This window comes from Actinia tenebrosa, unplaced genomic scaffold (assembly GCF_029948245.1).
Source record: "Actinia tenebrosa isolate PJP-AT-01 unplaced genomic scaffold, QUT_ActTen_1.0 PGA_scaffold14__42_contigs__length_11649687, whole genome shotgun sequence".
NCBI lineage: Eukaryota > Metazoa > Cnidaria > Anthozoa > Actiniaria > Actiniidae > Actinia > Actinia tenebrosa.
In genome coordinates this window covers 2,222,998-2,235,466 of record NW_028292574.1, presented here as the reverse complement: position 1 = coordinate 2,235,466, position 12,469 = coordinate 2,222,998, and the positions used below count along the sequence as shown (strand labels likewise).

Here is a 12,469-nt window from a genome sequence, read left to right as displayed (position 1 = left end):
GACAATTATTCGCATGTCTCTATCATTGCAAGCTCACCGTTCGTCTCGCTTCGATGCAAAGGCACGGCTACCTTTCAAGTTGGCGAAGGGATCTGTGAAGGGGACTATATGCATGAAGAAATGACTTATCACCGACGAAGAATTCAAGTCACCAGCATGAAGAAACTCAATGACTATGCTTTATTACCTTACGACCCAGAGGTCAGAACACCAAGAGGTTTAACAATTTTTATTAAAGGATTAATAGAACTGGGCATCAACAAAAATCTTATCGACAATCAAAAACTGTTGGTAGATCTCGTTGCCTCGCAACCAGTTTCAAAATGTACTCAATTATCCTCGTTTATTTCATTCACTGACAAATCTGCAAATTGAAGTGTAAAAGTTTCTATTTTACATTTAATAACTCATCCTTGTTATGGGTCTTTTTTGACCTTATAGTTGATTGACTTCCAACGGAGTGCTCAACTGATTTCTTCTTTTTTTCCTCGGCCTTTTCTTTCTGACATTTTGGAATTTTGTCTGCCAAAGAAAACAAAATGAATAAAACCAATATTTATAGAGTACCGTGGATTGAGATTGAGATTCTAAAATTGTATGTTTCTTCTGCACTAAGTCTTGGTCCCGCCTCCATTAGTTACCGTTGCTATGTCCCACAAGGTCAACGATTAACACTTATTGACTGGTATCGATGGAAACAGGGTGCTTTGTAGTTCGAGGCTGCGAAGCCAAGGAAAACATCGCCGTCGAGGGGTCAGTGATAAGTGTTTCGATATATACCAATTGCCAAGGAACACGAAGCAATTTATTCATTGACTATCTGATTTTGAAAAAAGTATTTTCATTACCGGCCAACAACATATTGTTGCCCGCTAATAGTGGTACCCGGGAAAACATCGAAGCTTGTTCAAGTTCACATGATACCCTTTCGCCCAATCATAATAAAAAATGGACTTCGGAAGTTGGTATATAGCAAATAAGTTGCTTTGCATAAAACTAATGCATCGCCTTCCTCCTTGTGTGTGTGTTGTTGTTTTTTTCGGTCAGAAAATGCGAAAATTGTGCATGTGACAGTTGTTCAACCGCTGTCACTAAATTATCAAAGTGATTTATTGAGGGTGTGGCGCGCTGAATCACGTGCTACTAGTGGGAGGATTCTCACCTCTCTTTGCCAGGCCTCTCTTCAGCCTAGGGGATCAGTATCACCCCTAGAGAGAGGATTCTCACCTCTCTTTGTCAAACCATTGACCAGTATGCTTGCTGTCATGTAGATGGGGTACTTATTCCCAGTGTCCCTTTACCCCACACACGGTTGTACTGTTATTTCTCAATAAAGCTTATAGCTTTAACCATAATATATAAGCTAAGTGGTTCGAAGCATTAATGGATCTATGTAGATATTCGTCAGTCTCAAGAATCCAGTGAAATACGAGAGTGTAAGTCTTTAAGAATATTTAATTGTATTCTGATGTACACTCCAGATCCTAATAATTCATCCCTTGAATAATTGTCATGACGGAGGTACTCACGTGGTAGATGAAGAAACTTGCAGAACTTGTTACACTGGTGTTCGTTATGAAATACCTTATGCGACCTGTGTCCTAAATTACCTATCCCAAAATACCTAGAGAGGAGGAAAAAATGATATAATTGAATTTTTTTTCAAAGTTTAATTTTTTATTTCATTCATTTATTTCCTTTTCTTGTCATGCTTCCCCTTCTTCTTCTTCTTTTTATCTTTTTTAATTCAAATTCTTATCTAATTTTCTATTTTTGTTGTTGTGTTGTGTCGTGTCGTGTCGTGTTTTCTGCTCTTTTGTTTCGTTCGTTTGGTTTGGTTTGGTTTGGTTTGGTTTGGTTTGGTTTGGTTTGGTTTGGTTTGGTTTGGTTTGGTTTGGCTTGGCTTGGTTTGGTTTGGTTTGGCTTGGTTTGGTTTGGTTGGTTGGTTGGTTGGTTTGGTTTGGTTTGGTTTGGTTGGTTGGTTTGGTTGGTTGGTTTGGTTTGGTTGGTTTGGTTTGGTTTGGTTTGGTTGGTTTGGTTTGGTTGGTTTGGCTTGGTTTGGTTTGGTTTGGTTTGGTTTGGTTTGGTTTGGTTTGGTTGGTTGGTTTGGTTTGGTTTGGTTTGGTTTGGTTTGGTTTGGTTTGGTTTGGTTTGGTTTGGTTGGTTTGGTTTGGTTTGGTTTGGTTTGGTTTGGTTTGGTTTGGTTTGGTTTGGTTTGGTTTGGTTTGGTTTGGTTTGGTTTGGTTTGGTTTGGTTTGGTTTGGTTTGGTTTGGTTTGGTTTGGTTTGGTTTGGTTTGGTTTGGTTTGGTTTGGTTTGGTTTGGTTTGGTTTGGTTTGGTTTGGTTTGGTTTGGTTTGGTTTGGTTTGGTTTGGTTTGGTTTGGTTTGGTTTGGTTTGGTTTGGTTTGGTTTGGTTTGGTTTGGTTTGGTTTGGTTTGGTTTGGTTTGGTTTTCTTTGGTTTTCTTTGGTTTTGTTTTGTTTTGTTTTCTTTTGTTTTCTTTTGTTTTCTTTTGTTTTCTTTTCTTTTCTTTCCTTCTTATTTTTTCTCCCCCCTTTCTTTCAGATGTTTACTTTAACCAAATACACCGAACTTACTTTACATCATTGAGAGAACGTGTTGCAATTTCTACGTCTGTCCATCTCAGATTTACACCTAAAATAGAAAATAGAAAAATATCGGCGTTAATACAAAGAAACTTTACTGAGAACCACCACGTGCCCAAAATATGACGTTTAAATTATGACGTCATTAAATATAGGCTCCCACTAAGATATTCCTTGCAGAGTTGAGTGACTTTCGGCCTATGCCTTCGAGGAGGAACTTATCGTATTCTCTGGTTCATAAGCTTTAAAATGATATATAGTTTGTTAACCTTTACATTACTGTGCGGATACTCCAGCCGTGACCACTATGATAAATTAGTATAATTAGCCAATCATATTGCGACATTTAGTTCAATATTTTTAACCGGCCAATCAGATAGCGCATCGATATAATAAGAGCATGATAACGTGATAATCTGATTGGCTAACACTGTTATCAGTTTAATTTCTGTCTAGTTTACCGTTATCTGATTGGTCAGTTTTATTGAAGAGGTCCCGGTTAGTGTGTCCGCACAGTAACGAGATACCTATTTTTTTAATGAGAGTATCCCGTGAGGGGTGATAGTGACCTTGTAATACAAATTTGAATAAGAAAAGTCATGAAGCATCGATCTTAGTAGTTAGAATCCTATAAGTCCATCATCAGTGTTTTATTGTCATCGAACAAATTAGGCGATCACTATATCATTGAATACCTTGCAAGTCAGTCAGAAGTATTTCTCTATCACTATAGTCATAGCTGAAATGTGCAATTGCTGACGCTTTCTCTTGGTCCTCCAGAGCGTCTTTAGTCACACTAATAAATGCCATGTTATTATTAATAAGCTTCTTGAAGCGACCTTCCAGTCTTTCTTCCACCATCCACACATGTTTGTCGTTTTTGAACATCCATGCCTTGATTATTCTGTTAAAGATAGAATGTCAGCCTGGCCTTTATAAAAGCATTTTGTTAGTGGTAGTATTATGACCGGCATTATGCAAACGGACTATATTGGAGACGTACACCCCTTCCCCATGAGAATATATTAACAGGAAATCAACTTACTCCGGAAACTTGCCAAATCCTTCTGCAGCTTTCTTCTCTGCAACTTTGCATATTTTTCTTGCCAACATTTGAGTTTGAATAGACTAAAATGAACAGGAAAAAAAAAAAGAAAAGAAAGAAAAAAAAGAAAAAAAACCTTTTTATTGGCGGATCTAGCTAAAGTGTCTATGGATAGACAAGCCTATGATTTTTTTCTAAAAACAAAACCCAAACAGGGGCGGAACTGGGTTGTGTATGGTGGGTCATGACCCGCCTTCTTTAATCTGGTGACATAAATTAAACCCAAACAAGGGCGCATCTAGGGTGTGTAGAGTGGGCTATGGCCCCTTTTTGAACCTAAGGATATTATTTAAGAAAATGCAGTGGGGGACTCCTCCCTCTAAAATCCTATATACCCCACTTGGTTTTATCCCATAACTTTGATTTCGTGAAACAGGATAAACGTATCCTATTGGCAACTGGTTATTCAGTTCTAATGAGATAAGATGTAGGAAGTGTGGATCACCACATGAAACGATTAAAAATACTGTTCATCTGTCAACGTTTACATGAATCCGCGTAAAATCTTCCTTGCGCAATATACAAAATTCTTTTGATCGTTCCTTTTCGTTCAGCAAAAGCTCTGCCACTTATGAAGAACTCGGGGCAATTGCGCAATGGGTATAGGAACGTCAATATGTTAAATCGCAATTTATAATTAATCCGAGGTTAAAGCAGAATGTGTCTTGGAGTTCTTCTTTCCATCCCTGAAGTGAATACTCCATTTTACAGTTCTATTCAGTGACCACGAATAATAGTTCTAAGCCGAGGTTGGAGTTGCCGCGCATGATAAAAAGTATAGTTTTGCTATGCGCGGAAACTCCAGCCTCGACTCGGAACTATTATTCGTGGTCACCTAACGGAACTGTAAATGGAGTATTCCATAATTTTATTCCAGGATCATTTATACGTTATGTGTTTATTTTGCTTTGGCTTTATGAATGAAGTTTTATATTTACCCTTTTCACAGCCTCTTCTCTTTTTTGTTCTTTGAGGACGTCATCATTGACTGTCTTGACAACCACTTCCATTCCAACGGGAAAATCGTCCGCTTCTTTGAATATAAATAAAAAGTATAAACTGAAGAATCCATCGCACTTTATGTTAAGACTTTAACAGATATTGCTTGTTTCCGCTATGGTTGAATACGAACAGCAGACCGATAGCTCTGGTAAAGAAGGAGTATATATAACTTTGATAATCATTCTCCTAGTTCAATTGCAAAAGAAAATGAAAAATCAATTTTGATATAAGGACCAAAATACAACAAACCTAATAAAACCTATAAAAAACGTAAAAGAAAAATAAAGAGAGATTATGGTAATCTATTTTATAGCTCAAAGTGCAAAAGTATGACCACACCTATTGACATATACACTTCTATCCATGGGCTTTTGGGCTTAAACCGATAAATATTTCGATGCGCATGGGATGCTTGCTGGTTTTAGAAATATAATGCGTTTAAAAGCATCAAATGGAAGTTGCCATACTTTTGACGGTCACGCTGTAAAGTAGCGAGGAGTACTGAAGATTGAGATGAAAGCATCTCTACTAACGTATCTTCATTAATAATTTCCTAGAAAACTGACTCCAGCTGGGCGTTGCTCCGTGATGGTGCGATAGTCATAAGCACGCATGTGCGCATGCGCGCTCTCCTAGCTACGTGCGTCATTTTTGCTTTCTTTTCGCCTTTATTTTCACTTCATTTTTATGACTGAGCAATTGGCTTATTCAAATAAAACTCATCAGAATTCCATATGATAAACTGTGATATAGACGCATGGTATACCTGATTCTAATACCATTCCTCTGAAAGCATACCGCCATCTTCCTTCGCCGATTTCACCATACACACGAAGACGAACGTTGGATAAGTCGATCCAGACCCCTTCCCAGTTACTGTTGATGACGAACTCGAATAGCTGACCTTGAAATTCTAGTAGTAAAGAGAGACATCACAATGTACTTTTTTTCTTCTTTATTTCGCACATGTCTGCGTGATAACGTCCATTTCTCGGTTGTAATGCCTTTCTTCGCTGTCCTCCTTTTTTATTCCTCTGCTCTCCGGCCTTCTTACTCGAATTCTTTACTTGTATGACTCACAATATATTTACTTATTGAAAGAGTTGCAGGGCCGGACGAGAAAAAAATTAGCTCGGGGTAGCGTGGGTGGCTTACGCTGCTAACGCGCTGTTTATTGTCGCTGTGAGTCCAGTGGGTCGGGTCGCTGGTTCTAGCCCTGCGGTCGCCACATGTAAATTGATTTTCAAGTATTGTTCTCTCCTATGCTACGAGGGTTTTCTCCGATTTCCTCCCTTTGTACTAATCAACATGTGAGTTTAGGGTTGTGTGCATAGAACGTTGAATGTTGTGGTACTGTGTGCATGTGAGTGAAACATGTCCCCAATTAGTGTGAAAGCCCTAGATCGACTAGACACATAACCATGATATTTTAGACCACGTCATTCTCTAGAGAATACGATTCTTTGTTTGAGCTGTATTTATATTCATTTGTTTTCTCGTGTGCAACTGTTAAACCGTTATATGTAAGGTTTTTATTTTGCATAAGAATTAGTTGTTGTTGTTATCATCATCATCATCATCATCATCATCATCATCATTATTATTATTATTATTATTAAACAAACAAATAATACTCCTGGGTCCGGTTGTACGGGGCCTGGATAGCGCTATCCGACGGATAAATCTTATCCAGTGGATAAATTTTTTGGATAACAGCATGGACTTATCTACTGGATAAGGATTTATCCGCCGGAACGTGCTATCCATGCACCCTTCGTACAACCGGACCCAGGGAATGCCATGTGGTCTGAAATGGGAAAACAGTAGATTAGGTGTAATCGTTGCTTACCTTGAATGTAATGTCCTGCACTTCCCAACATACTGATTTTCTTACGGGAAACTACAACAAACATAATTATTGGATAGTAAACTATAAGTTATTTAATTTAAATAACACGAGAGTGGTGTAAAATATATACGGTTTTCACATGTGTAGTTGTCACACAATTTATGTTATTAATAACGGATTCTGAAGGAGAAGATGGTAGGGATGCATACAATATATCGTATCATTATATAGTTATGATAGTACGCGCGCGCTGATTGGTCGAAAACTGTGATTTATTAGTGAATGGAGCACAGCACTGATGCCATCCGCGCGCGCGAAGTGCTGCTAGATCTTGCGACCGTCTTTTTTTTCTTTTTTCCGCAAATAAATTCAATGACGAAAAAAATAGTAACAGTAAGAGTAAAATGGTCCATTCAGTAATAAAGCACTTAGGAAGGGCCTTAAGCACTCACTGAAGTGTGAGAAGCACCCGCCTACGGCTCGTGTTTCTCCTTACTTTTTTCTTGCTTACGTCACTTCCTGCGTGCTATATTACTGAACGGAGCATGGAAAAAGCTGTTTTATTTGTTAATTATAAAATATTTGAGATATAACGCGCGCTGATTGGCTGACTACCTTCATGTTTATATCAGAGGACAGAGACACGTTCGCGCAAAAAATATTTTGTAAAAGCATTATAAAACGGCAGCTTATGTCTCTGTACTGTAATATAAACACTCTGGGAGCTCTAGAGCACTCGAGAAGCAGGATAAACACTACTAGGCTAAGCCTCGTGTTCGTAAGCTTGCTTCTCCCTTACTCTACAGCTCCTAGCGTGTTTATATTACAGTACAGAGACACGCGCGCGCAATATATATTCCCTAATCATAGCAGCCCAATGAGCATAATAGGTGGCCACGCAGGGTTTTTGATATTTTAGCGTAAAAAGATTATTTTTACTTTTTCTGCATGACAGGGCATGTTCTTTAAAGTACTAATTGTTTGCAGACAAGGAATTTTTCGCTTTATTTGAGTGGTTTTTGCGAGCTAGCAATTGAACTCGGAAATACGCCACAACTTTTCATAACGCGTTTAACTCATTACGTTTTGCTGTTGGTAAGGTTGAGTCTAAGGCTTTGATATCATCATATTCATCTTTGACATGGGATCTTGATTGGCTGTGCAAAATATATCAATTAAGATAAAAAAATAGTGAATATCACGAACTTGAAGTTGACATATTTGATGCGATGTCTAGTTAATGAGGATCAGGCGATGACGTGGCATCAGAGAATACTATCATTAAACTAACAAACATCATGCTTGCTAAAAGTCGACGTAAACTGCTACATTGCTTTCAGAATTGATTTTACATCAGATGATTATTTAAAGGGTGAGCTTTTTTTTTTTTTTTTTTTTTTTGATTCGATTGTTGGTTCTTTCAGTTGGGGGTTTATACTTCCAATCCATACGTTAATGACCGTGACGCCATTCCAGGCTTTTGTGTGTATTTGTTCTCACTTGTAACGCTATTTACTGTACTGATACCCTAGCCGGGACCATTGGAAGAAAAAAGTTTAAGAAAACAACTTCAGCCAATCAGAAGAGAGCAAAATCAGTATCATATTGTCTTCAGCCAATCACAACTCTTCATTCTAAGTCATGATTAGTTAACCCTCTTCTAGCGACCCTTGGTTAGTGCATCCGCACAGTAAAACGGCAAATAAAATATTTGGGATCAATTATTATAGTGTTTCGTATTATTTTCCCGGCCAAACCAAAGACTTTGTTCAGTTTGACGTACCTGTCATGGACACCCCTCATGCAGTCTTGTTTTTGCTTAGAGTTGAGCTATAAATGAGAGTAGTAAAGAACACTTCAGCCAATGTATATATGTACTCACTCACTTGTACTCAGGTAGCTCTTAATAGCCGATGAAGTATTTAATAGAGTTTAGACGAGTTGACGTTCACAGACCGAGGAATGCCAGAAGACGAAGCAGCAGTATTGTTACTGAAAGTTTATATTTTAAAATGAAATATTCAAATTTACAGTGAATATTAGAATATTTGGATTTCCTGTTTTGTGTAATCCTATTACAATAAAGTAAAATGAAAAAATGAATTCTAAAGCATTTTTGAATTTTCCATAATTCTTAACTAAGACAACTATGAAAATATACCGACGCGTAAACCGAACTGTGAGCCTTCTTTGGTAGAGCTTTTTAAATTCACAAACAAAAAAAAAGTATACATAAGATTTAATTTATTTTACGTTTCGTATGAAAAAAACCCCTGAGCTGCTTAATTTTGTTATCATTTTCTTGTAAGCAATTTTGAGGTATTCGTGTTTACTATTGAGATGATAATCGAAAAAATAACGAGCAAACAAAGTTGTTAAAAACTAGCCTTGAGGGGAAATGTCACAAATATAACATTAATGCCGGTGATTTTTAATAGTAATAACGATGCGGCTGTTAACTAGAATCGTCATTGAAAAGAGAGAGAGAGAGAGAGAGAGAGAGAGAGAGAGAGGGGAGGGGGTGGAGAGGAGGATGTATTTTTGTCATCATGTTTTACCATATTATGACTGGAAAACTCGCTTGATTCAAGCATTTGATAAAAGGCTCTACTATATATAGGTTGATTTTCTATATCTTTCTAATTCTTGCTATCGGCTAATAAATTACCTTTTTTTACTTTAATACCCTACAGATAAAATTTAATGTTTTCATATCACTCTGTAATTATTTAGCGGCGTGTTTCGTTACTCGTTCTTAGATTTCAGATCTCGTAACAAAAACGTTTTTTTGAAACAAGTTTATAAGTGAACGAAAGGTTACAACCAACGCTGAACATACCTGGCGAAAAGGTGTTTGCTGACCATTGACGTTACAGTATCCTAGAACAAGCATTCAATTATTGATCAGCAAAATAAAGTTACAATGTGTATTTCACTAATGTCTTCAGCCAAAAAACAGTATCTCTATACATTGCTATGTGTTTAAATATTTGTAGACAAAATATCTACCAGTTTCGTATTCCGTATTGAATAAACTGTGAAACAAAGCAAGTCATGTTATACTCACAAATTATTTTCGTTAAGCCCTTACCACAACTTAATAAATTTGGGATCAATAGTAGTAGAATAAATCTGGAAGCTATTTACAAAGAAAAGTAAGGAGTTATGTGTAGTGTTAAGTATACAACGTCACCCACGCCGTTAAAAAATCTTTTAAAAAAATATCTTGCTTCCCATCGGAATATCAAGAAAAATGTAACTAATGACTATTAAACCCTCAATGAATACTCCAGTGAAGTTATAGCCCAATTTATTTTGTTGGCAATTTCTTAATAGTCCCCTTTTAGCAAAATGATTTTAGAGAACCTGACTATAAGATTTAACAATAGTATATCGAAAGCGATGAATTAGGTAAGTTTGTCAATGCCTTACTTATCATAAATAGATACGTATTATCATAAATAATATTTTGATAATTTCTTTATCTGTTCGTTTCTCAATGTTTAAATCTCAATTTGTTACTTTACGATAGAGTGCATTCATTATATCCGTGAAACGCTAATGACTAAATTGTTCAAAATAGTGCTTGTTAAACAATAGAAAACAATAGAATTAACATAAAATAGTGTAAGTTAGTATTACTAATATTTCACAGATATATTGTTTGCACAAACTTCTTGCTTGGTCGTAATAAAATTAGGAAAAATAACATATTTTTTTTCTTTGCTCTTAATCAATAATACTCTTCTCCAAATAATAATAATGAAAATTAAAAAACAATAATAATGATAACAATAAAAATGTACCTTTTTTGGCTTTCTTTTCTTCCGCTCTTGAAAATCTCCCTTCGTGGATGCAAATAACCAAAAAGAAAACGTGTAGTAAGCTTTTCATATTTTCAATGGTTTAAAAAATATAAAGTATATGAACCTATCTTCAGCTAAAGAACAGATCTAGACGACCGTTTTTATCAACTTTTGTGCTGATAAAAAAAGACAGAACTTATTAGAAAAAAAAAAACTTTTTTTCAGATTTTGTGTGAGCTTGGGCGTTTTGACTTCAACTTGCTATCTAATCTTCATGATGTACAACATTCGGCTATTGTTGCTGTTATGCTTAGAACACCGTGAATACGAAATAGGCTATTTATTTTAGCATTTGACATAATCGTGAGACAGTTCTAAGAAAACTCTAGGATTTATTACATAGATTGAAAGTTGACTTGAGGCGTTATACCATTACTACTGGTGACTATAACATTTCTCCTACTTGTTGCTTGGTAACTATCTTGGCTTGGTAAGAATCACACGCACTTTGCCGATGACTACAATGTGATTTATTGCAATGAAATAGCGCGAAAGTTTGAAGAAAAAAAATCGTTTTAATAGAAAAAAACTGGTGTTTACGGCATTAACATTTACGTCGATATTAATAATTTTATAAATCTTCATAACTTTAAAAGATAAACAGTGTGAGGGCGTGGCAATGGGTTCCCACCTTGGATCATTGTAGCAAATGTGTTTACGTGTCATCTCGAGGATAAGATCACCAACAAGGGTTTAATGCAGACGTTTCTACAGACGTTATGTTGATGATACATTGATTATAATCTGTTGATTAACAATTGATGGTTTTTGTTCCTTGTGTTTTAGACTATGTCTTGTTCAAGTTTTGTGGTTGTAAATACAGTTTGGAGATTCATGCCAAAATTTCTACTAAGATCTTTAAATTGTTTTTTTTTTATACTGATTTGGCCGATACTTGATCTATAAAAGGGTTTATTCGTACTATTTGTATCATCAACTTTTGTTTGTGAACTAAGACAACAATTAGTTGTTGAGAAATCATTGATAAACTTGTTGATCATAGAGTTGATCAGAGCACTAGGATAGCCAAGGCGTGTGAACGTCGATCTTAAATGGTTACATTCGTTAATAAAGGGTTCTTTTGTCGATGATAGTTCCTTCGCACGATGTAGCATAGTCATAAGTAAGCTGTAGCAATCGACCAGTATCAGTAGGTTTGTCAGTAATAAACTTGAGTCTGCATTAATATATATAATATATTAATAATATATAATATATAATATATATAATCTTTATAATCGTACCAATAAATGGGATTGAATTATCTGAGGAAAGTTCAGTTGTAAAGTCTATGCTGGGATGAAGACTATCGAGAATACAAAGGAAGGAACTAGCGACATACACAATCAGATCTCGCGGATTTATTTGACTATATTACAATAATATATCTAACCAAGTGTTTATGAAGATATAAGTTTTTAAGCCATTTTAAAAAGTTTTTAACTCTCTGGTGTTCTTTAAATCTTTATTTGAAAGCTTGTTCCAAAGTCGTGGGCCTGAGTTGCTGAACGCCCTTCAACCAAAAGGGCTTCTATTGAATCTGGGGATCAAATAATCGTTGTTTCCATAGTCCTTGCGTGCGCTTTTTTTTTGCCTTCTGTGTAGAAGCACGTTCGAATACTGGTGTTAATTCATGTAGAGACTTGTGGACCATGATGATAATTCTATATTCGATCCTTGATTTAATTGGTAACCAATGTAGATCTTTCAAAACAGGCGTAATGTGACTGTTTTTCCAGGTTCGAGTGATAGGATAGCATTGCAGTAGTCTAGCTTGGACGTGATCATTGTGTGCACCAAGACCTTGGCAGCGTCGTCACTGATGCAGCGTCGAATGTTGTACATATTCTTTAGTTTAAAGAAGCAGTTCTTGGTGATGTCGATTATATGTCCCTCTATCTGTAATGCTTATATTACATAAAACTCTTCACGGGCATGATATCTATTGTCAGTGTTGTCCTCATGAATTATTAATGCGTTTGTTTAAAGAATATATATTAACTTTATATTTGTACTGCGGTTGTAATGTATCAAGTTGAGCT

At 36.2% G+C, this 12,469-nt stretch overlaps 1 protein-coding gene and 1 pseudogene across 1 annotated transcript; both read right to left on the bottom strand.

The window, feature by feature from the left end:
• Positions 1-142: 142 nt before the first annotated feature.
• LOC116299269 (alpha-protein kinase 2) lies at positions 143-10,652 on the bottom strand. The gene is made up of 12 exons (XM_031707900.2): positions 10,368-10,652; positions 9,401-9,441; positions 8,345-8,391; positions 7,645-7,718; positions 6,562-6,612; positions 5,479-5,625; positions 4,649-4,743; positions 3,651-3,733; positions 3,301-3,509; positions 2,597-2,654; positions 1,530-1,624; positions 143-522 (listed from the first exon to the last, which is right to left on the bottom strand). The coding sequence occupies exons 1-12, from the start codon at positions 10,453-10,455 to the stop codon at positions 389-391; spliced, it is 1,122 nt and encodes a 373-aa protein (XP_031563760.2). The 5' UTR covers positions 10,456-10,652; the 3' UTR covers positions 143-388.
• A 492-nt stretch (positions 10,653-11,144) lies between these two features.
• LOC148911188 (uncharacterized) lies at positions 11,145-12,272 on the bottom strand (annotated as a pseudogene).
• Between the last annotated feature and the right edge of the window lie 197 nt (positions 12,273-12,469).